We start from the raw sequence: 26,478 nt of genomic DNA, 5'->3' as shown, positions 1-26,478 counted from the left end.
CATTTTTCTTGCTGCAATATGACCGTTTGACCATGCTGTCTTTTGCTGAAGTATTATGTTGTTTGAGTGAGCTGTTTTTGGAAAAGACGAAATGGAGAGCCCGTCCCTCATGGAGACATTGTAATTCATTTTCCAGAATTACTTGTAGGAGTTTGTTTTCGAAATAGACAACACAAATGGACTTAAAAGAAGGCTAAATACGGTGTGGTTTGCAGATCCATGTGTACACAAGGGGGGTGAAATGGCGATATGGGGTGAAAATTAGGAGAAAGTTATTTGAGAAATGACAAGTAGGGATTTTCTGATGAGGAGGAGGTAATGAGAGGGAGAGGAACGGAAATTTTGATGGTTCTGAAAGTACATACAATGTACATCACCCTCTTGCTGATTCCTCATTTATTTCTGAAATGTTCTGTATGATAGTTCATTTTTTTTTCCTGTTCCTAATTTTCTTTCGTTCATTGTCCTGTTACGCACACCCTGTAGAGTGTCCTTGTGAACAGAGCCATATTGAGAGTACCTGTGATCAGCGCACTGGCCAGTGCTTGTGCAGAAACAACTATTCTGGAGAGCGCTGTGACCGCTGTGCCCCTGGCTACGAAGGCTACCCCGAGTGCTATCCATTTGTGGCAATTTCATCTCGCATTCCCAACAATGGGAAGCATACAGAGGGGACGGTAAAGAAGTTTCATCACCAGGCCGGTAGGGCACACATATGCAGTTTCACTCACATTCTCTTTAACTGAAAATAGTTCTTGTAATTCCAAACATGAGGTTGGAAAACATCTCAGTTATAATGGACCTAAAGCCTGTATCTCACTGGGCTGCGACAGCTCGCGACTAGTTGGAGACACCAAATTGCGATAAAACAGCAATAATTTTCACTTGGAATCGCACTGAATTTATACTAAAACGCATTTGCGTATGTCTCACGAATATCGCACGAATGTCCCACGAACTCCCGGCGAAATTTGGGATGAAGTTCGCCTGGAGTTCGCATACATGTCGCACGACATTCGCGCGACGTTCAGGTGACAAAACTGAGATTTTTTTTGGCACATGCAACTGTCGCAGGATGGTCACACGACGGTCGTGCGACCATCGCACAAATGTCATGCAACAGTCGCACGACAACTGTGCGTGACAATTGAGAAATCGGGACCATATATATATATATATATATATATATATATATATATATATATATATATATATATATATATATATATATATATATATATATGGCCTCTCCCTTCCAGCAATCATATTGTCAGTTGGGAAACGAGTAAGAGAGTACCTGACTGAGTACTACAATGGTGTGGGAGCTGTGCCCTGGCAGAACAGGATGGTGAGATTACAGGAGAATGCTGACCAAGCCTGATTGTTCGAAGTGTTCTGTTACTTGTCAACGTTGCACCCACAAACATTGTGTGTGACCCAATTGTTCATCTGCCTTGATAGGGGCTTGTGGGTGTGACCATATTTTGTGTGTGACCTAATTTATGTAAAAATATGTGTGACGTGATTTAGGAATGAAGGGAAGGTGAAAGGTATGATGGGAAGGTGAAAGGAATGATGGGAAAGTGAAAAGTTTGCATTGAAGGCCATTACTCAGAACAGGAGAGAAAGAGGACAGACAATGCTGGTTTTACAATATGGACTGTAAGTTTTTGTTTTTATTTTTATTATTAGTCATATCTGGATTGAACTATTGTGAATCTATCTACATTACATTGTATGTCACATTTGTCGCACCTTCTGACTCACGGAAAAACTAAATTGAGAAGGGTTCGAGACAACCGCGACGACTCTGTGACTATTTTGAGATAGAATTTGTCGCACAAATTTTTTGAACATGTTCAAAATTCCAGCGACACCAGAGCGACGTCCTGCGACTCAAGCGAGGAAATTGAGAACCACCACGAATGTTTCCAGACATTTTGGAGAATCCCGTTCGCATTTTGTCGTGAGCTGTCGCAGCCCAGTGAGATACAGGCTTAAAGCTCATTCAGCAGCTCATGCATTAATTGTTCATGAAAGATGCCAGACAACGTAGAAAAGAGATAGCGCACTTTCCTGTAAGTTGTCTTTTATGGATTTAACTCCTGACCCAACTGTAAACTATCAGATTGGTACTTCACTGACGGGGTGTCCCATCACGTGTGCTGTCTCTCGGATGGACGTTAAACCAGGTGTCCCATCGTCTAGCATTCGTTGGTGGATGTTAAATATCCCTCGGTTTCCTTGGCGAAGTGTATGGGAGCTATCGCTGGCACCCTGAACAAATTATAATTTACGGCAAAGAGTAGCTCAACAACGTTTGGTTCTTAACACCCAATCCCCACCATAGACTAATTGTCCATGGTGGAGCCTGAAACGTGGCTGGAAGTAGTCACAACGATGATGACAGGAGATAAATAAATAAATTGGAGAGTGTAGTATCGTTCAGTACAGTACTTGGTTCTGAACCGGAACCACTTTATTTCTCTATCATGAGGCAATCGCTACTTGCACTGCAGGTTCAAATACTCACAGGCTCAAACAGACCTAAATTAGATGGTGCTATTTTACATACGATACTGTATGGGAACCCTTTCTTTATGTGAATGCCTTTGCAGAAATCCTTCAGGATTCGGATATGAATACGGAATCAGTGAGCTATCGTTTGGCACTGGGTATCGTTATAGTTTTTATTTTTCACAAATTGTGAAATCCAATTTTTTTTCAACATTTTCAACATTTTTTCTAAAATGTACTTTTTCAATTATTCCAAATCCATTTGAGTCCGATGAAGCTGAGGATGTATATTTGATGCTGTGCGTGTGATTGGCCGAGCATCCACGAGAGTTCGTTTTAATATTATTAATCATCTTTGGCTGACTTTTCACTTTTTTATTAAATCATAAACTGTTATCCTCTAACCCATGAACAGTCAAACAAGGAAATCCATTTTCACATCAGATTTTGAAGAAATTAGAGCGACGACATGCTAATCTTTTGAAATACTGAATTGAACTAACCAATTAATTTATTCATTTACTTTTCTCCTCGTTGAGTAATATAAGCAAGGAAACATAGTATACCTCATGGTAACATCTTTATGGTCGTAAAAGAACCAGTGTCCCATTGTTTCTAATTTCTCTTGTCCAGGCGATATTTGGGAATATAGCAACAAGTTTGTGCAGGTAGTTATTTATAAGTGAATGATGCAACTCTTCTCCCCATTTATTGTGTGTAGCATGCGAGTGTGAGCCACGTGGGACGGAGCGAGATGAGTGTGCTGTGAGTGGAAAATGTCACTGCGGCTTGAACGTGGCTGGCCCGAGATGCGACCGCTGCATTCCTGGATTCTACGGCTTCCCCCTGTGTCCTTGTATGTATCTGAGGAACGCACTTACAGATGCCTCATTGTAATTGGAATTAAATGATCATGCATTTAATGCTGTGCATCCAAATTCATTATTCGTGCAATTCCAATTCTGCTATTTTCATAATATATCATTCAAATGAACAATATTCACAAACACCAATACTCATTTGCACATTATATTTTCATTCAACTTGGAACAAAACCCGAAAACAAAGATAGTGATAAAGCCGTCAAAGGAACTAAACCTGTAAACAGACACTGATAAACAAAGCCATGAAATGAACAAAACCTCAAAAAAATTAAAAAGATAGTGATAAACAAAGCCATGAAAATAACAACACCGATAAACAGACACTGATAAACAAAGCTGTGAAAGGAAAAAAACCTGAAAACAAAAATAGTGATAAAGCCATCAAAGGAACAAAACCTGCAGTCAAAGGTCTGGATAAACAAAGCCATGAAAGGAAGAAAAAAAAACTCCAAACAAAAATACTGATAAACAAGGCCATCAAAGGAAAAATATAACCTCTAAACAAAGATACTGATAAACAAAGCCATGAAAGCAAAAAAAAAAAATTTCCAAAAAAAAATACTGATAAACAAAGCCATCAAAGGAAAAATAAACCCTCCAAACAAAGATACTGATAAACAAAGCCATCAAAAGAAAAAAAACCTTCTAAACAACGATACTGATAAACAAAGGCATTAAAGGAAAAAATAAACCCTCTAAACAAAGATACTTATAAACAAAGCCATCAAAGGAAAAAATAAACCCTCCAAACAAAGATACTGACAAACAAAGCCATGAAAGCAAAAAAAAAAAACAAAAACAAAAAAAATACTGATAAACAAAGCCATCAAAGGAAAAATAAACCCTCCAAACAAAGATACTGATAAACAAAGCCATCAAAAGAAAAAAAAACCTTCTAAACAACGATACTGATAAACAAAGCCTTCAAAGGAAAAATAAACCCTCTAAACAAAGATACTGATAAACAAAGCCATCAAAGGAAAAAATAAACCCTCCAAACAAAGATACTGACAAACAAAGCCATGAAAGCAAAAAAAATAAAAAATAAAAACAAAAAAAATACTGATAAACAAAGCCATCAAAGGAAAAACAAACCATCCAAACAAAGATACTGATAAACAAAGCCATCAAAGGAAAAATAAACTCTCTAAACAACGATACTGATAAACAAAGCCATCAAAGGAAAAATAAACACTCTAAACAAAGATACTGATAAACAAAGCCATCAAAGGAAAAAATACACCCTCGAAACAAAGATACTGATAAACAAAGCCATGAAAGCAAAAAAAAAAAAAAAACAACCACAAAACAAAAAAAACTGATAAACAAAGCCTTCAAAGGAAAAAAGGAACCCTCGAAACAAAGATACTGATAAACAAAGCCATCAAAGAAAAAATAAACCCTCTAAACGAAGATACTGATAAACAAAGCCATGAAAACAAAAACAAAAAACAAGCACTAAACAAAAATACTGATAAGCAAAGCTTTCAAAGGAAAAAGAAACCCTCCAAACAAAGATACTGATAAACAAGCCATCAAAGGAAAAAATAAACCCTCTAAACAAAGATACTGATAAACAAAGCCATCAAAGGAAAAAATAAACCCTCCAAACAAAGATACTGATAAACAAAGCCTTCAAAGGAAAAATAAACCCTCTAAACAAAGACACTGATAAACAAAGCCATGAAAGCAAAAAAAAAAACAAAAAAAACCTCGAAAAAAAAATACTGATAAACAAAGTCATCAAAGGAAAAAATAAACCCTCTAAACAAAGATACTTATAAATATAGCCATCAAAGGAAAAAATACACCCTCTAAACAAAGATACTGATATACAAAGCCATCAAAGGAAAAACAAACCCTCCAAACAAAGATACTGATAAACAAAGCCATCAAAGGAAAAAAATAAACCCTCCAAACAACGATACTGCTAAACAAAGCCATCAAAGGAAAAAATACACCCTCGAAACAAAGATACTGATAAACAAAGCCATGAAAGCAAAAAAAAAAAAAAACAACCACAAAACAAAAATACTGATAAACAAAGCCTTCAAAGGAAAAAGGAACCCTCGAAATAAAGATACTGAAAAACAAAGCCATCAAAGGAAAAAAAACCCTCTAAACAAAGATACTGACAAACAAAGCCATGAAAACAAAAAAAAAACAAGCACTAAACAAAAATACTGATAAACAAAGCTTTCAATGGAAAAAGAAACCCTCTAAACAAAGATACTGAAAAACAAAGCCTTCAAAGGAAAAAAATAAACCCTCTAAACAAAGATACTGATAAACAAGCCATCAAAGGAAAAATAAACCCTCGAAACAAAGATACTGATAAACAAAGCCATCAAAGGAAAAAATAAACCCTCTAAACAAAGATACTGATAAACAAAGCCATCAAAGGAAAAAATAAACCCTCTAAACAAAGATACTGATAAACAAAGCCTTCAAAGGAAAAATATAACCTCAAAACAAAGATACTGATAAACAAAGCCTTCAAAGGAAAAATAAACCCTCTAAACAAAGACACTGATAAACAAAGCCATGAAAGCAAAAAAAAAACAAAAAAAAAGCCTCGAAAAAAAATACTGATAAACAAAGTCATCAAAGGAAAATAAACCCTCCAAACAAAGATACTGTTAAACAAAGCCATCAAAGGAAAAAGATAAACCCTCTAAACAAAGATACTGATAAACAAAGCCATCAAAGGAAAAAATAAACCCTCGAAACAAAGATACTGATAAACAAAGCCATCAAAGGAAAAAATAAACCCTCGAAACAAAGATACTGATAAACAAAGCCTTCAAAGGAAAAATAAACCCTCGAAACAAAGATACTGAAAAACAAAGCCTTCAAAGGAAAAAAATAAACCCTCTAAACAAAGATACTGATAAACAAGCCATCAAAGGAAAAATACTCGCTCGAAACAAAGATGCTGATAAACAAAGCCATCAAAGGAAAAATAAACCTTCTAAACAAAGATACTGATAAACAAAGCTATGAAAGCAAAAAATAAAAAAACCTCCAAAAAAAATACTGATAAACAAAGCCATCAAAGGAAAAATAAACCCTTTAAACAAAGATACTGATAAACAAAGCCTTCAAAGGAAAAAACAAACCCTCTAAACAACGATACTGAAAAACAAAGCCATCAAAGGAAAAAAATAAACCCTCTAAACAAAGATACTGATAAAGCTGTGAAAGGAACAAAACTTGCAAACAAAGATAGTGATAAACAAAGCCATCAAATGAACAATGTGGAAACCAAGGCATTTAGGATCATTGGTATCTCCAGCGATGAGGCTGAGTCTTTGGGCCTTTCACTCCCTCACCACAGGCAGGTCGGTCGTCTTTCTGTCTTCTACCATCTCCTCTCCAGCCTTTCCTCCCCTGCTCTGCATGAGATATGTCCCCACCCCCATATTCCCGCAGGGTGCTCAAGGTCCACCAGCAACCCCCTTCTGATAAAACTACCAAAATCAAGAATCACTGCTCACCTTCACTCTATCATTCCTCTTTTTTCCTGCTTTTGGAACAAACTCCCACACTCTCTTCAATCCCACTCTTCCCTCCAGGTCTTCAAAACAGCTGTTCACCACCATCTCTTATTTTTCCCCATTCAAAACCTTGATCTTTTCTACCCCCGTTAATCCACCGCAAACCCACCTCCTTCAAATTACCTGCTTTCCTTCCTGAAAGTTCCTGTCGGGTCAGGACCTGAAGGTCCCTGTAGAGTCCATCTTGTTTACCATGTGTACCATGTGCCATCCCTCTCCCTTCCACAGATCTCCTCATGTCTCTGTTCCCCACTGTTTTGCACTTCCCTCTCCCACTCTTCTTGTCTCCTGCTCCTCTTATTATATGTTCTGTGTGTTCGCTCTTATACGAGCCTCGACATTGTCGACATTGTCTGAGAAGGTTGTTTGCTTAGAAAACTCACATGTTGTACGCAGTTACAGTAACTCAAATTTATATCATGCACCATTTTGGCCATATTACTACTACTACTACTACCACCACTATTACGAATACGACTACTACTACTACTATGACTATTACTATTACAATGGCACTGCACTACGATTTAATTATTCATCCCTCAACGGCTTCTTTTTTTTGTATACCATGTCGAGGCTTGTGTAAGAGCTAACACACAGAAACATATAACAAGGCAGGAGACAAGACGGGTGGGAGAGGGAAGCACAAAGTAGTGTGGAGCAGAGACAGTAGGAGATCTGTGGATGGAAGAGGCATGGGACAGGATACACAGGGTAAACAAGATGGACAAAACAGGGACTTTCAGGAAGGAAAGCAGGGAATTTGAGGGAGGTGGGGTTTAGGGTGGTTTAACGGGGGTAGAAAAGAACATGGTGTTGGAGGGGATGGGGGGGGGGGGAGATAAGAGATGGTGGCGAACAGCTGTTTTGAAGACTTGGATTGAAGAGAGTGTGAGAGTTTGTTCCAGAGGTGGGAAAAATGAGGAATCAAAGAGTGAAGATGAGCAGAGATTCTTAATTTTGGTAGTTTCACCAGAAGTTTTTTGGTGGACCATGAGTGCCTTGAGGAAATATATGGGGGACAGATCACAGACAGAGCAGGGGGGTGGGGCACAGGCCAGAGAGGAGATGGGAGAAGACAGAAATACCACCGACTTGCCTGCGGTGAGCGAGTGAGAGACCCAAAGACTCAGCCTCATCACGGGAGATACCAATGATCCTAAATGACTTGGTTTCCACAGCGTGAAGCCGAGAAAGGTGAGAGGCAGGAGCACCAGTCAACAGGGGAGAGGAGTACACCACCAGGCTGTGGATGAAAGCTTTGTATGCGGTCAGAGGCTCAGTTGTGCCAAGGAAATACTTTGCACGACGTACGTTGTGCAATCGGTGACTGGCTTTGGAGGCCAGCCTGGAAATGTGGCTTCCCAGGAAAGATCATGACAGATTGTGAGACCCAGAAGCTTGAATGAAAGGACTTCTTCAAGAGGATTGTTGAGAAAGTATATTGGGGGGGGGGGGGGTTGGGGTGGGGGAGGAGGTTCCAGATGGTCCTTTTGGAGAGACATAGTGACAGTGTGAGATTTGTCAGGGTTGAAAGACATGTTCCACATGTTGGACCAGTTTGTGATTTTATCCAGATCTGCAGAGAGTGAAGAAGCTGCTGTTTGCCGGTCTGAGGGATGACTGATGCTACGGCAGAGGGAGGAGTCATCAGCAAAGAGATAAAGAGGATTTTCCAGAGAGTCAGAGATCACTGATGAAAACAAGAAAAAGAACAGGACCCAGAACGCTGCCTTGAGGAACTCCAACCTCAACACTTCAGTTATTCCCACTTTCTTCTTGAGTCGGCTGGGGAATGTTTTTGTCCCAAGTCTTTCATGAGCCAGCTGACCAGGCTTGACAATCGACTAAAGTTGATTTTTGCAGGAAGGGCAGGGTGAGTTTTTTTTGTTTTTTGTTTTTTTTCAAGAACCCTAAATGATTCCCAAACACTAAAAACTATATCTCTTAGGAGTCTCCTATTTGTGTAAATGTAGCTTAATGTTACAGAAAGACATGAATTGATCCTGGAGTTATCAGGTGCCACATGATTTCATATGAAACACTCCGTTATGGCGTAGTGAACAACTTTATGCAATTCATGAAAGGCCAATGCATTCTGCGAAAATTGGTGTTTGGTGTGCTGCAAGTCAGCAAATAATTATATTGGCCCAATATTCTTCTCAGAACGTCACATCCACATAATCCATGAGTTTCTTCGGCACGTTACAAAAGACAAAATCAACCAAGGATGGTTTCAGCAAGATGGTGCCACAAGTCACACCTCACAATACAGCGTGAATGAACTTAGGCCACTCTTTAGTGACCATGTCCCGTCCAATTCATTATGGCCACCTCAATCCCCAGATCTGATGTCACCAGATTTCTATTTGTGGGGATAATTGGAAGATATAGTGCATGCTACAAATCCACGCACTCTTGGTGAATTAAAAGCAATAATAATCAGTGACACAATCAGCAATATTCCCCAAGAAATGCAACTCACTGTGTTGGAGAGTATGCTGCGAATAATGAATTTGTACCTGCAACATGTTGGTGTACAATTTCAGAATTTCAGTTAAGGTAATCAATTGTGTCGATCTTTCTGTAACATTAGGCGATATTTCCCCAAAACATTAGGTTCCCAAACTGATATAGTTTTTACTTAATGGGAATTATTTAGGGTTCTTGAATAAAATTAATATATCACCCTGAAGTCTATCCAAGGGGCAGCAGACACATTGATGGCTCATCTTGCTTGCAAAAACTCGGATAACAGTTTATAGCTGGTTTGAGATTCGAACCCTGGCAAGACAGCTGAGAGACATGTGCATATCTCTCAGGTCTCCGTCCAGTCCGTAACACCATTTCTGCCAACTAAACATCCCAACTAGCGGACAACCACGAGATTGCTAATCTCGCACGAGTCGTACATTGAGTAAACAAGCTTGAGGGATGTCTTCCTGTGGCATCGATGTTAGCTCGATGCAGTGTGGCCCCAGAACACCTCAATAACAAAATTGCTGAAACATTTCATTGAAACATTCCCTATTATTCACAAATGCACTGAAAACTTGATTGAAGACACTCTTGGAGCCAAAACGCAAACGACAAGTTGTTGAATTCTCTCAAAATATACCATTGTCCACCTCACTCCAAACACTCGATGCTGTCTCTACAGTTGAGATTTTTACTTGTTTATTTCTGAAGCAATTGAAACATAAAACATTTTCCTCTTTAAATATGGATTAAATAATTCTCCTTTATTGGCTGTACGCGTGTCCTCTTTGTCCTTGTCATTGGATAAGCCTTCAGTTGTCATGAACACGAAATTTCAAGCCATTCCTGCAGCACCGCAAACACACAGAGTTCTTATGCTCATCTGCTCTTTGTCATGCCGACCTGTTTGTTACCTGTCTGCGACCTGGGATTATCCAGGGAACATGTCACAGATCGCCACTCCATTTGCAACTTCTCGGAACAAACAATTGCAATAGACAAAGCTCACTCTTTTGTAGAATATTCAAAACCCGATAATTCATGATAACTTTGGCAACAGGCAACATGAGTTGCTTTCTGTGTGCCCATTGAAACACTCTGAGCGAATGAAAAAGATGTGGATTTGTTCAACATGTTGGGAATTTAAATTGGAAGAGTTCAAGAGGGGGAGTGATTGAACAAAAATGTGATATCTTCATTAATCATAATATTGTACTGTTTGACAATGCGTTAAAATAACATCACCATGGACCCCTTTGAGTGTCTTTTAAAAACAATATCACGGGATCACCACGGACACCTTTCAATGTCCTTTAAAAACAATATCAGTTGGGATCCCCATTGACCACTTTCAGTGTCCTTCAAAAAGAACATCACTTGGGATCACCATGGATACCTTTCAATGTTCTTTTAAAATAATATCACTTGGGATCACCGTGGACCCCTTTCAGTGTCCTTGAAAAAGAATATCACTTGGGATCAGCGTGAACCCCTTCCAGTGTCCTTTAAAATGAATGTCACTTGGGATCAACATGGACACCTTTCAATGTCCTTTAAAAAGAATATCACTTGGGGTCATTCTGGATGCCTTTCAATGTCCTTTAACAAGAATATCACTTGGGATCACCATGGACCCCTTTCAATGTCCTTTAAAAAGAATATCACTTGGGGTCATTCTGGACGCCTTTCAATGTCCTTTAACAAGAATATCACTTGGGATCACCATGGACCCCTTTCAATGTCCTTTAAAAAGAATATCACTTGGGGCAACATGGACCCCTTTCAGTGTCCTTTAAAAAGAATATCATTTGGGATCACCAGGGACACCTTTCAATGTACGTTAAAAAGAATATCACTTGGGGTCATTCTGGACCGTTTTCAATGTCCTTTAAAATTAACATCACTTGGGATCACCATGGACCCCTTTCAATGTTCTTTAAAAAGAATATCACTTGGGATCACCATGGATACCTTTCAATGTTCTTTTAAAATAATATCACTTGGGATCACCGTGGACCCCTTTCAGTGTCCTTGAAAAAGAATATCACTTGGGATCACCGTGGACCCCTTCCAGTGTCCTTTAAAATGAATGTCACTTGGGATCAACATGGACACCTTTCAATGTCCTTTAAAAAGAATATCACTTGGGGTCATTCTGGACACCTTTCAATGTCCTTTAACAAGAATATCACTTGGGATCACCATGGACCCCTTTCAATGTCCTTTAAAAAGAATATAACTTGAGATCACCACGGACCCCTTTCAATGTCCTTTAAAAAGAATATCACTTGGGGTTATTCTGGATGCCTTTCAATGTCCTTTAACAAGAATATCACTTGGGATCACCATGTACCCCTTTCAATGTCCTTTAAAAAGAATATAACTTGAGATCACCACGGACCCCTTTCAATGTCCTTTAAAAAGAATATCACTTGGGACAACATGGACCCCTTTCAGTGTCCTTTAAAAAGAATATCATTTGGGATCACCAGGGACACCTTTCAATGTACGTTAAAAAGAATATCACTTGGGGTCATTCTGGACCCCTTTCAATGTCCTTTAAAATTAACATCACTTGGGATCACCATGGACCACTTTCAATGTTCTTTAAAAAGAATATCACTTGGGATCACCATGGATATCTTTCAATGTCCTTTAAAAAGAATATCACTTGGGATCAACAAGGACCCCTTTCAATGAGCTTTTTTTTTTTTTTTTTTTTTTTTTTTTGTATACCTTGGTCGAGGCTCGTATGAGAGCTAACACACAACTCACAGCAAGGAGGCATGAGACAAGAGGGGCGGGAGTGGAAGGGACAAAACAGTGGGGAACAGACACATTAGGTGAACTGTGGAAGGGAGAGGGATGGGGATGGGACGGGGAACATGGCGAAGAGAAGATGGACATTACAGGGACTTTCAGGAAGGAAAGCAGGAGAATTGAAGGAAGTGGGCTTGGGTGGATTATCGGGGGTAGAAAAGATCGAGGATTTGGATGGGGGAAGATAAGAGGTGGTGGTGAACAGCTGTTTTGAAAGCCTGGAGGGAAGAATGGGAAAGAATAGAGTGAGGAAGTTTATTCCAAAGGCGGGAAAAAGAGGAATGAAAGAGTGAAGATGAGCAGTGATTCGTGATTTTGGTAGTTTTACCAGAAGGGGGTTGTTGGCGGACCTTGAGCGCCCTGTGGAAATGTGGTTGGGACAAATCGCAGAGAGAGCAGGGGGGCAAGGCTGGAGAGGAGTCGGTAGAAGACAGAAAGACCACCGACCAACCTGCGGTGATTGAGTGAGAGGCCCAAAGACTCAGCTTCATTGCGGGAGATGCCAATGATCTTAAAAGCCCTGGTTTCGACAGCGTGAAGCCGAGAAAGGTGGGAGGCAGGAGCACCAGCCCAGAGGGGAGAGCAGTACTCCATCAGGCTACGGACAAAAGCTTTGTAAGTAGTCAGGAGCTCAAGAGGGCCGAGGAAGGACTTTGCACGACGGAGGATTCCCAGTCGGCGACTGGCTTTTGAGGCAAGGTTGGAAATGTGACTTTCCCAGGAAAGGTCATGGCAGATAGTGAGACCCAGAAGCTTGAAAGAAAAGACTTCTTCCAGAGGATTGTTGAGAAAGTGGATGGGGGGGTTTTGTAAACGGTCCTTTCGAAGAGACATAGTGAGAGTGTGAGATTTGTGTGAATTGAAAGACATGTTCCACGTGTTGGACCAGTTTGTGATTTTATCCAGATCTGCAGTGAGCGAAGAAGCTGCTGCTTGCCGGTCTGAGGGATGACAGATGGTACGGCAGAGGGTGGAGTCATCGGCAAAGAGAAATAGAGGATTTTCCAGAGAGTCCGAGAGATCATTGATGAAAACCAGAAAAGAACAGGGCCCAGAACGCTACCTTGAGGAACTCCAGCCTGCACAGGAAGAGGGGATGAAAGAACTCCATTTAGGGCCACACGTTGACTGCGACAGGAGAGGAAGTCTGCGAGCCATGAGTGGAGATGGCCTTGAATACCATGGGAAGAGAGTTTGGTGAGTAGGGCAGGGTGCCAGACTGTGTCAAAAGCACGTGATATGTCCAGGGATACGGCTCGGATTTCCTGTCTGGCATTGAGGACCTCCATCCATTGATGGGAGAGCAGTAGCAGCATATCCAGGGTAGAGTGACCTGGTCTGAAACCAAATTGATGATTGGAAATCAAGCCATTGGAGAAGAGGAAGGATTTCATGTCTGAAGCGATGATGGATTCCATAACCTTGCTGATGATTGGGAGAAGGCTGATTGGTCTGTAGTTACAGGGATCTGTTTTTGCACCTTTTTTATGCAGGGCAGTGATGTTAGCAGATTTCCAAGCAGATGGCAGATGACCTTGGGAAAATGTGAGGGTGAATAGAACAGAGAGAGGGTGAGCAAGAGCAGAAGAGCAGGCTTTGAGGACACGTGGGCTGATGCCGTCTGGACCGGTTGCAGAATCTGACTCGAGGTTTGAAAGCAAGCTCTCCACCTTGTCAGGAGAAAAGGATACAGAGTCCAGGGACAGTTGGGTGCGACTGGGTAAAGTGGGTAGAGATAGTGATGGGTTTGGGACACAAGATTTAGCTGCAAACACCGAGTTTAGACATTCAGCTTTATCACGTGTGGAATCAGTAGTGCGGCCATTTGAGGTAAGGGAGGGGATGGAGGGGGAACATACACCAGAAACAGATTTGATTAAATGCCACCAGGATTTTGAGGAGGGAGAGAGGTTTGAGAGTTCAGACTTGAGATGAGAAAGATGTTGTTTTCTGGCTCTCCTGAGGGTAGATACACACTTGTTCCGAGCTTTGTGGAAAGAACTGAGATTGCCCTCAGTTGGGTTTGCTTTCCATGAGGCAAAGGCAAGTTGTTTCAGGACAACTGCCTCGCCACAAGCTTCAGTAAACCAAGGGCGGGAGGAAGGGTAAGACAACTGAACACGAGAGGGGATAAATCTGTGCATGAGGGAGAGCAAGTTTCTTTGAAAGAATTCCCAGGATGAGTTGATGTTTGAGAAAGTAGTGATAGGAGACCAGTCTGTAAGTTTGATGGCTGCTCGGAGACCCTGCCAGTCGGCTTGAGTGAAATGCCAGACTCGACGGCGGTGAGGTGGTTCTCTGATAACAGCCAGAGAGATGTCCACTTTAACAAGGACGTGGTCAGAAGAACCAATTGGAGCGAAGGAAGAGAGCTTTAAAAAGAATATCACTTGGGATCACCAAGGACCCCTTTCAGTGTCCTTTAAAATGAACATCACTTGGGATCACCATGGACACCTTTCAATGTTCTTTAAAAAGAATATCATTTGGGACCACCGTGGACCCCTTCCAGTGTACTTTAAAATGAACATCACTTGGGATCACCATGGACACTTTTCAATGTCTTTAAAAAGAATATCACTTGAGATCACCACGGACCCCTTTCAAAGTCCTTTAAAAAGAATATCACTTGGGATCACCACGGACCCCTTTCAATGTCCTTTAAAAAGAATATCACTTGGGATAACATGGACCCCTTTCAGTGTCCTTTAAAAAGAATATCACTTGGGATCACCAGGGACACCTTTCAATGTCCTTTCAAAAGAATATCACTTGGGGTCACCATGGACCCCTTTCATTGTCCTTTAAAAAGAATATCACTTGAGATTACCATGGACCCCTTTCAATGTCCTTTAAAAAGAATATCACTTGGGGTCATTCTGTATGCCTTTGAATGTCCTTTAAAAAGAATATCAATTGGGATCACCATGGACCCCTTTCAATGTCCTTTAAAATGAACATCACTAGGGATCACCATGGACCTCTTTCAATGTCCTTTAAAAAGAATATCCCTTGGGATTACCATGGACCCCTTTCAATGTCCTTTAAATAGAATATCACTTTGGATCACCATGGACACCTTTCAGTGTCTTTAATAAGAATATCACTTGGGATCACCATGGACCGCTTTCAATGTCCTTTAAATAGAATATCACTTTGGATCACCATGGACACCTTTCAGTGTCTTTAATAAGAATTTCACTTGGGATCACCATGGACCCCTTTCAATGTCCTTTAAATAGAATATCACTTTGGATCACCATGGACACCTTTCAGTGTCTTTAATAAGAATATCACTTGGGATCACCATGGACCCCTTTCAATGTCCTTTAAAAAGAATATCACTTGGGATCACCATGGATCCCTTTCAATGTCCTTTAAAAAGAATATCACTTGGGATCACCACAGACCCCTTTCAATGTCCTTTAAAAAGAATATCATTTGGGATCACTAGGGACCCCTTTCAATGTCCTTTAAAATGAACATCACTTGGGATCACCATGGACATCTTTCAATGTCCTTTAAAAGAATATTTGTGGGGATATTTGCCTCATTCTAACTGAGATTCCTGAAGTTCCACTGCACTCTCCACTCATTTACGAGGATAGGCATGTTTTCTTCTCGTCTTCACTCATTTACTAGGATAGGCATGTTTCCTTCTACTCTTCATTCATTTCCTAGGATTGGCATGTTTCCTTTTACTCTTCACCCATTTATTAGGATAGGCATGTTTCCTTGCACTCTTCACTCATTTACGAGGATAGGCATGTTTCCTTGCATTCTTCACTCATTTATTAGGATAGGCTTGTTTCCTTCTACTCTTCATTCATTTACGAGGATAGGCATGTTTCCTTCTTTTCGTCACTCATTTACTAGGATAGGTATGTTTCCTTGCACTCTTCACTCATTTATGAGGATAGGCATGTTTCCTTCTTCTCTTCACTCATTTACTAGGATAAGTATGTTTCCTTGCACTCTTCGTTTACTGGGATAGGCATGTTTCCTTGCACTCTCCACTCATTTACAAGGATAGGCATGTTTCCTTCTACTCTTCACTCATTTATTAGGATAGGCATGTTTCCTTTTACTTCGTCACTCATTACATCAGTTTTGGCACGTTCTCTTTCCCTTTCATTCATTCCATTATTGATACATTTCAGTTCTCTTCACTCATTCCACCAGGTGCGGCATGTTCTGTGTTATACAGGTCATTTCCTATGATGTCGAACCAAGTCATTCTTCACCTTTTTCAGCTTGTGTTTTAGCTCAAGAAGCACTTGCCTTGGGGAAGGCCATGCCCTTGTACTAACTGTCTGTGAATGCTGACAGCACATGAAATAATTTTGGTTAGCTTGCTGTTTATTTGAATCTCTTGGATTTCACACATCCAAACCTTTTAGTAAATGCAGCAACACTGGTGAGGAGATCTGCTCGGAGTCTCAGAGGTTGTTCGTTCGATTCCGATCATGGCCGAATCAGACTTTAAATATGGTACTTCTCGTTTCCTTTAAAAGGACAAACCCTGTAGGTTGGAATCCATGAAGAGGGTGGGATTCCTCCTTCATTACCCTGCTGAGTGCAGAGTTCAGGTGACATCATAAAGGCAAACAACATCACATCGCTGGTACCCAGAGAAAAGGAGATTGGTGTTTTACGTCTCCATAAATGTTCCATGAGCATCTATTAAATGCCATTCACATATTAACAACCACTCCTTGTCATATCATCTTGGGAGACCCCTACATCTCCCACACACTCCCCCTTCCCACTCAAACCATTCGTTGATCTACTCCTTTAACCACATGCACATTACCCTTCCTCTGTCAATGCACTGATAGAATCCCCCCCCCTCTTTTCCAGTTATGAATTTATTGAGCTCCCTTCCCCTTGGCTGTGCACTGACCAAGCCCTCCCCTCAACTGACTGTGCATTAATCGAGTACTTATCCCCACTACAACCCACAGCAGTGCATTGATCACACACCCTTCATTCAGCTGTGCAGTAACTGAGCTTGGCCGGCTCCCCGGCTATGCGTTTATGGAGGAACACCCCCTGCACCCGGCTATGCATTGATTGAGCCCCCCTCCCAAAGGCATACACTGATCAGATCCTCTCCCATCAACTTTGGGCTACCCCCCACCCTTTTCAACCCCCCACCCCACCAGCTGATTGAGCCCACTGTTTGTTCATTCAGCTCTCTTATCTTGCAGCATGCAACTGCAGCCATGAAGGCTCATACTCTCCAGCATGTGATGACCGCAGTGGCCAGTGCTCATGCATTCCCCGTGTGGAAGGCAGGCGTTGTGATCTTTGCGCTCCCGGGTTCTACAATTTCCCCACTTGTGAAGGTTTTTATTCCACACATGGCACTTCAAGTCCACGCTTACCTTCACAATGAACACATGCTGGTCATGTTTCCTGAAAGCAGGATGTGAACATTGTGTTTTATTGAATTGGCGAGATAACCCAGGTTTATTGATGTTCACAATCTCTATTTGTCCTTTTATCCATATCCTCACCAAATTGCTTTTATTATCGCTTTGTGTCCTCATGTTTTACCGTGCTAATGTTCTCTCCATCATCTCATGTGTTTGCCTTCTATTTCAAAAGTACATAAATATCTTTAACGTAAACCTGATTTCTTGTGATTTGCTATCCGTAAACAAAACACAATGATAATGTTTTCTCAAAGAAGTTCCACACTTACGGAATTCATCGAACAATGTGTTTTTCAGCTGCCATGTGTGTTCCATCAGGTTCGCTCATCACCAACAGCCTACAGGTTGATGTATGTACGCCATTCCTACTCACCTAGTGACTTGGATTAAGCATGTTATTCATGTTACACATGTTATGCACATGTTATACACTGTGCCGTGTTATACACATGATACCATCACTGTGCCATGTTATACACATGGTATAATCACTTTCATGTTATACACATGATACCATCACTGAGCGATGTTATATACATGATACCATCACCGTCATGTTATACACATGGTATCAGTCATGTTATACACATGATACCATCACTGAGCCATGTTATATACATGACACCATCACTGTCATTTTATACACATGGTATAATCAGGCATGTTATACACATGATACCATCACTGAGCCATGTTATATACATGACACCATCACTGTCATGTTACACACATGGTATAATCAGTCATGTTATACACATGATACCATCACTGAGCCATGTTATATACATGATACCATCAATGTGTCATGTTAATCACATGATACCATCACTGAGCCATGTTGTATACATGATACCATCAATGTGTCATCTTATACACATGGTATAATCACTGTCGTGTTATACACATGATACCATCACTGAGACATGTTATACACATGATACCATCACTGAGACATGTTATACACATGATACCATCACTGAGACATGTTATACACATGATACCATCACTGAGACATGTTATACACATGATACCATCACTGAGACATGTTATACACATGATACCATCACTGAGCCATGTTATACACATGATACAATCACTGAGCCATGTTATACACATGATACCATCACTGTGTCATGTTATACACATGGTATAATCACTGAGCCATGTTATACACATGATACCATCACTGAGCCATGTTATACACATGATACCATCACTGTGTCATGTTATACACATGGTATAATCACTGAGCCATGTTATACACATGATACCATCACTGAGCCATGTTATACACATGATACCATCACTGTGCCATGTTATACACATGGTATAATCACTGTCATGTTATACACATGGTATAATCACTGAGCCATGTTTTACACATGATACCATCACTGAGCCATGTTATACACATGATACCATCACTGAGCCATGTTATACACATGATACCATCACTGTCATGTTATACACATGATACCATCACTGTCATGTTATACACATGATACCATCACTGTCATGTTATACACATGATACCATCACTGTCATGTTATACACATGATACCATCACTGTGTCATGTTATACACATGATACCATCACTGTGTCATGTTATACACATGATACCATCACTGTGTCATGTTATACACATGATGCCATCACTGTCATGTTATACACATGATACCATCACTGTCATGTTATACACATGGTATAATCACTGTCATGTTATACACATGATACCATCACTGAGCCATGTTATACACATGATTCCATCACTGAGCCATTTATACACATGATACCATCACTGAGCCATTTATACACATGATACCATCACTGTTCCATGTTATACACATGATACCATCACTGTGTCATGTTATACACATGATACCATCACTGTGTCATGTTATACACATGATACCATCACTGAGCCATGTTAAACACATGGTATAATCACTGAGCCATGTTAAACACATGGTATAATCACTGAGCCACATTCAATACATGCTATTATCACTGCACTATGATCTAACTGTACCCAGCATGCCACCTCGCTCTCATTTTGTGTGTTTTGCAGGACTCCTGTTTATGTCGGGAACACGTGACCGGAAGAGGTTGTGAAACGTGCAAACCCCTTTTCTGGAATTTGAGTTCTGAAAATCTTCTCGGCTGCCAAGGTTTCCATTTCTCCATATCATGCAACTCGACGAGTTTATTTTGTACAAGATACTGAAATATTCCAAGAATAGCATGGCACGATAATGATCGCGTGGATTTGTGTGACGAATGATGTTGATTAGTGCAACAGAATAATGATCTTTATGACGATATCAGAATGCCAGTCATGAGGGTTGTGAGGAAAGATGGAAAACAAAAAGATCCTTTGTCTACCTGGAAGCCCAAATGTGTGCCGTGTTCATCACCTGATTGATTTGCCACAATTACTCCTTTTGGTGGATCTTTGCCTGAAAGTGCTCATCGGTACAATCTGCTTTATTTTATTATTTTTTCTCCACTGATACCATGATGATCACAACCTGAACACAACACGAGGTAGTGATGAGCAGCAACATTTAAAAGATTGCAATGGGAAGAGGAAGGCAAGGAGACTATTCCACAATGGGGAGAATAGTAGGATGAATGAATGCAGGTGAGCAACCTGTCTGGACTTTTGTAGGGTGAGCAGGTGAGGGTTTCTTTCAGAACGCATGTGACCTTGTGTGGCCTGGTGAGGGCAGAGGGGTGATAGGGCAGGAGTAGCAAGGCCATATCTAAGCTTGTATAAAATAGAGCTCACCAACTTGCCACGAATAGAAGTGTCAATACTTAGAAATCCACTTCCTGTCTTAAAACCACCATTGTGCAGAAGGACCTGTTTTTGATTGTTTCAAGAGGAGCAAAGTGAGAAGCCATACTCCGGCCATGAAGCACAGTACGAAAGCCTTATATCCACCATTAAGTGATCGTTGTGGTTCCGGAACTTATTGGTTCTATCGAATATCCAGACATTTTGTGGCCTTTGTTTGATGATGTAATCCTCCTTTATAAAATCATGGCAAATAGTAAGGCCAAGGAGCGCCAGGGACTGCACCTCTTCCAGTGGCTGTCCATATAAGTGGATTGGATAGTTTGATTGCCGATCTTTGGCTGAGAGACTGTGAAAGCATGGGACTTAATTGCATTGATGTTAATGTTCCATTTAGTTGACCGGTGGCTTATCTTGTTCAAGGGTGATGAGAGGGATTCAGCACCTGTACTGGGTGCAGTCATCAACAAAATGGAAATGTTGGTCTTCAAGACAATCGGATAGATAATTAATCTAGCTCAAGAATATTGTAGTTCCCAAGAAGATACCTTGTGGATCCCCAGCCTAACGGGAAAGGGCACTATCAAGGACCACACACAAATTCCACGCATAGAGCATATCAGAGAACCATTTCAGCAGGGGTCCTGAATATCAAATGAAGACAACTCAGAAATCATGCTTGGATGCCAAACAGTATGAAAGGCTCGAGAGAACGAGAAAGATGGCCCAAACTTCTCCCTTGTGGTTCAGGGCATCTCTCTGCGCTGTTGTGTCAGAAGGAGTAACATATCCAAGGTGGAATGGCTGGGTCGGAAGCTAAACCGGTTGAATTAACATGTAATTAATTATTGTTTGTGCTTCGACAAACGATTCGATTATTTGTCACCTTTTATTTTGTTCATTTCCAAGTGATGCGTGTTATTGTGATGTAGCCTCACCTTGCTTGTTTGTTCCTCACAGGCTGTGAGTGTAATGTTCACGGCACTCTGAGCGGAGTTGCAGAATGCCAGCAGGTGACCTCTTTCCTTGTCCTCTCTTTTTGCTTCCTCTTGTGCAACCTTTATCTCTGTGTTTATATATTTGGGGGAAGGATTGGAGTTTCACCCGTTTGCTGCCGGATTTCCGATCCCATTGGGTTTTGTATTTAAACACAAGATATAAGGTGAAGTATCCAATAAGAACCATTTTGTTTTATCAGATTAGATCCAAATCTGACCACTTGTACCCGGTTATTTGATTTATTCTCGAAGACGCGCCGATAATCCCCAAACCTGTCATTCCCTGTGCGCGTCAAACACGCGGGTAATTATTCTATGCTGCAACCTCTTGAAGCGATCATCCTGAGAGCACGAGGCTGTGTTGTAACCCTCATCGACATCTCCATCCCGTTGGAATCTCACTGAACTGAGAGATCATTCGTTTCTCATATGTCTCTGTGTCTGTGTGTGTCTATGCCCATGTATGCAGACAGGAGGACAGTGTTTCTGCCGAACAAATGTTAAGGGTCGACAATGTCACCTTTGCAAAGATCACTTCCACAATCTACAAGGAAACAACATATTTGGGTGTCGAGGTGCGGTGCTTACCCAGTGTGTGACGAATCCTTTTTGGCTTTGTGGTGTCCATGGTTTACCCATTGTTTGTGACCGTGCTGATGCACTCTACAGGTTGCGCCTGTGATGTCGGAGGATCCACTTCGAGGTACTGTGACCGGCGCACGGGAGCGTGTTCGTGTCGAGCAAACATCGAGGGCCTACACTGTGACAGGTGTGCGCGCTACACCCCATTGGTGGTTTATGCCTTTACTAAATGCCGATGGAAACGTATTCTTACGTCTCTGGAATGGTTCACGAGGAATAACAAATGGTAGTGGTACAATGAAATAATAATAATAATAATAATAATAATAAATAATAATCGTCATCATAAAAGGTTTGCATTAAAGTCAGCTTCCATCGTGGCCAAAGGCCGAATTAAGGGAAGCTTTATAATCATTCATTTTACAATAAAACAGGAGTACAAAAATGTATAAATAGCAGAGGAGAGCAACAGTTTGTAGAGTACCAAAGTGTAAAGTTAATCCATTTTGATCGGGATATATGGTAGATTGAGTGCAAATCGCAACATTTTTATCGATATTCCTCATCCCAGTTAAAGGGGATGGAGTTTCATGGCTCGGTCGTTACGGAAGGAGCAAGGTGCTGATGTACCTGCACAGGTCACGTCACCCACCAAACCATATAGGCCTCGATTATACAACAAATAACAAAATGCTTTTCCATTAACTTCACACAAGGGACTTCTTTGTAAATTTATATTCTTACGACAAAGTTATCGACCGAAACGACGATGAAAAGACTGCAAGTTTGGCTTTGGAAATAACTCCATCTTCATGGGGTGTAAGTTCCACTTTGTTTATGAGCCTTTCTTCTTTCGAGATTGGTTAACCCATCGTGAACAGAGTCACTGTTGTGGTCATTGGTGGCTTTGTGGGGTTAGGGTCAAAAACAATTTAATTTTCAAAAAACCTTCAAAGCCAAAACCATGCCTTCAATTGCAATGGCATAAGGAAACTCACCCTCCGCTGGGCGAAATGTGTCAAAGGTTAGGCTAGGTATGGGAGCATGCGCCGGAGCAGCGCGTCGCTGTGTCCACTTTCCGTCGGTACTCCCGGGGCCTCTGTCTGGCCATCCCCCAGGCAGATGCCTGGCCAATTCCATCTCCTTGAGATGCCGAAACACGTCAAACATTGGCTGTAACCTACATATAAGGGCCCAACATCTGTGTTGAGTTTTCATTTCATCTAATCTTCTCATTAAAATGCGCAAAGCCTCATCATGAAGCAAGACGGTCCGTCAATGTGAGAATTCATCCAGCACAGATGTTTGTTTGTGAAACAGCCGTTCGAACGTTTATCGTAAATTGTTTTGTGTTTCACTTTAGACCGAGGCCCAGTCATTATTTTCCCGGACCGCATCACCTGCAATTTGAAGTGGAGGACGGAGTGACACCGGAGAGAGACCCGGTCCGTTTTGGGTATGACCGTAAAGAGTTTGAAAGCTTCAGCTGGAGAGGCTACGCTCAGATGTCTGACATACAGGTGTGCACTGCACTCTTTCCTCAATCTCATTTTGTTTCCAATGCCCACCGAGACACCTGAATTGCATGACATGAGTGTAGACTCTTTTTGGTATTGTACACAACATGAGAGTGACACGGATTGGTGGAAATGATCCGCACCTCGATTTCATGAGTTATCTTTAGTGAGTAAACCCCTCGATGGTGGTGGTGTGTGTGCTCCCACAGCCGGTCTTGGTGCTCAGGGTCATGGTGGAGTTGCCTCAGCTCTACCGACTCGTATTTCGCTACAGTAATCCTAATGCTTATGAAGTCCACGGAACCGTCTCCATCTCTGAGGATTTCACACCGGATTCCTGCTGGAGCTGTAAGCCGGCATTTTTGGTGTCTCATTATAACCCTTGGAGTTCTAATCGAATCGCAAAAATGGACGAGATTTATCACAAAACCTTCCCTTCATTATCATGTATGTTAAGTATGTTGAGGTTTTACGTAAACGTACAGACTCAATGCTGTTGGATTGGTAAAGTGAAAGTAGTTTTTTTATTATTGTGTTAAAAAATTTTTTTTTTCAATCCCATGTCGAGGCTCGTGAAAGAGCTAATAAACAGAAACATATAAAAAGGCAGGACACAAGATTGGAGGGAGAGAGAAGCACAAAATTGTGGGAAACAAACACAACATGAGATCTGTGGAAGGGAGAGGAATGGGGTGGGGTACATGGAGTAAACAAGATGGACACCACAGGGACTTTCAGGAAGGAAAGCAAGGAATTTGAAGGAGGTGGGTTTGCGCTGGAGTAACGAGGGTAGAAATGATGAAGATTTTGCATGAGGGAAATTAAGAGATTGTGATGAACAGCTGTTTTGAAGACCTGGAGGGGGGGGGGAGTGGGATTAAAGAGAGTGTGGAAGTTTGTTCCAAAGGTGGGGAAAAAAGTTGAATGAAAGAGTGAAGGTGAGCAGTGATTCTTGATTTTGGCAGTTTCACCAGAAGGGGTTTTTTGGCAGACCTTGAGTGCCCTGTAGAAGTATAGGGGAGACAGATCACAGGGGCGAGGCTGGAGAGGAGATGGTAGAAGACAGAAAGACCATCGACCTGCCAAGGGTGAGAGAGTGAGAGACCCAAAGACTCAGCTTTATCGCGGGAGATACCGAGGATCCTAAAAGCCTTGGTTTCCACAGCGTGAAGTTGAGCTAGGTGTGAGGCAGGAGCACCACACCCCAGAGTGGAGAGCAGTACTCCATCAGACTGCAGATGAAAGCTTTGAAAGTGGTTAGAAGCCCAGGTTTGCTAAGGAAGGACTTTGCACAGTGGAGAATGCCCAGTTGGTGACTGCCTTTGGAGGCCAGCTTAGAGATGTAGCTTTCCCAGAAAAGATCATGGCAGATAGTGAGATCCAGCAGCTTGAATGGAAGGACTTCTTCAAGAGGATTGTTGAGAAAGTAGGTGGGGGGGGTGGGGTTTCCACATGGACCTTTCAGAGAGACATTGTTAGGGTGTGAGATCTATCAGGATTGAAAGACATGTTCCATGTGTTGGACCAGTTTGTGATTTTATCCAGGTCTCCAGAGAATGAAGAAGCTGCTGCCTGCCAATTAGAGGGATGAGAAATGGTACGGCAAAGGGTGGAGTCATCAGTAAAGAGATAAAGAGGATTTTCCCGAGAGTCGGAGAGATCATTGATGAAAGCCAGTGAAAGCGCAGGACCCAGAACACTGCCTTGAGGAAGTCCAGCATAGAGTTTGGTGAACAGGGTAGAGTCCCAGACAGTAACGAAAGCTCACGATATGTCTCTGGCTCTGATCTCATGTTTGGCATTGAGGACCTCCATCCATTGCTGGGAGCGCAGAAGCAGCATATCCAGGGTAGAATGACCTGGTCTAAATCCAAATTAATGATCGGAAATCAAGCCATTGGAGAAGAGGAAGGATTTAATGTCTGAAGCGATGATGGATTCCATAACCTTGTTGATGATTGGGAGAAGGCTGATTGGTCTGTAGTTGCAGGGATCTGTTTTTGCACCTTTTTTATGCAGGGCAGTAATGTTAGCAGATTTCCAAGCAGATGGCAGATGACCTTGAGTAAATGAGAGGGTGAACAGAACAGAGAGAGGGCGAGCAAGACCAGCAGAGCAGGTTTTCAGAACACGACGGCCAATGCCATCTGGACCAGTTGCAGAATCTGAGTCGAGGTTTGACAGCAAGCTCTCCACCTTGTCAGGAGAAAAGGACACAGAGTTCACGAACAGCTGGGTGTGACTGAGTAATGTGGGTACAGAAAGCGATGGGCTTGGGACACAAGATTTAGAAGCAAACACAGAGTTGAGGCGATTCAGCCTTTTCACGTGCAGTATCAGCAGTGTCACCATTTGAGGTAAGGGAGGGGATGAAGGGGGAACATCCACCAGAAACAGACATAACTGGATACCACCAGGATTTGGAGGAGGAGACAGGTTTGAGAGTCCAGACTTGAGATGAGAAGATGTTGTTTCCTGGCTCTCCTGAGGGTAGACACACACTTGCTCCAAGCTTTGTGGAAATCACTGAGATTGCCTTGAGTCAGATTTGCCTTCCATGAGGCGAAGGAAAGTTGTTTCAGGACAACTGCTTTGCTACAAGCTCCAGTGTACCATTGGCGGGAGGAAGGGTAGGACAACTGAAGATGAGATGCGATAAATCTGTGCATGAGGGAGAGCAAGTTTCTTTGAAAAAATTGCCAGGATGAGTTGGTATCAGAGAAAGTAGAAATGGGAGACCAGTCGAGAAGTTTGATGGCTGATTGAAGACGATGCCAGTCCGCCTAAGTGAAGTTCCAGACTCGTCGGCACTGAGGTAGTTCTCTAATATCAGTCAGAGAGATGACCACTTTAATCAGCATATGGTCAGATGAACCAGTTGGAGCAGAA

General features: G+C 41.7%; 1 protein-coding gene across 1 annotated transcript in view; it reads left to right on the top strand.

The window, feature by feature from the left end:
- The window catches only part of LAMA5 (laminin subunit alpha 5), a 406,222-nt gene that overhangs the window by 133,045 nt on the left and 246,699 nt on the right, over positions 1-26,478 (top strand). Inside the window, exons 13-22 of the mRNA XM_085862975.1 lie at positions 487-702; positions 3,239-3,373; positions 17,467-17,604; positions 17,992-18,044; positions 19,764-19,863; positions 21,453-21,505; positions 21,960-22,065; positions 22,160-22,259; positions 23,436-23,592; positions 23,799-23,937. Of these exons, the coding sequence (XP_085719101.1) occupies positions 487-702; positions 3,239-3,373; positions 17,467-17,604; positions 17,992-18,044; positions 19,764-19,863; positions 21,453-21,505; positions 21,960-22,065; positions 22,160-22,259; positions 23,436-23,592; positions 23,799-23,937 (1,197 nt within the window). The remainder of the gene's footprint in view (positions 1-486; positions 703-3,238; positions 3,374-17,466; positions 17,605-17,991; positions 18,045-19,763; positions 19,864-21,452; positions 21,506-21,959; positions 22,066-22,159; positions 22,260-23,435; positions 23,593-23,798; positions 23,938-26,478) is intronic.

The sequence above is a fragment of the Eptatretus burgeri genome, chromosome 17 (assembly GCF_056783735.1).
Source record: "Eptatretus burgeri isolate ZD-2024b chromosome 17, Ebu_testis_v1, whole genome shotgun sequence".
Classification (NCBI taxonomy): domain Eukaryota; kingdom Metazoa; phylum Chordata; class Myxini; order Myxiniformes; family Myxinidae; genus Eptatretus; species Eptatretus burgeri.
Note: the sequence above shows the minus strand (reverse complement) of the source record. Positions and strands in the feature narration are given on the sequence as shown.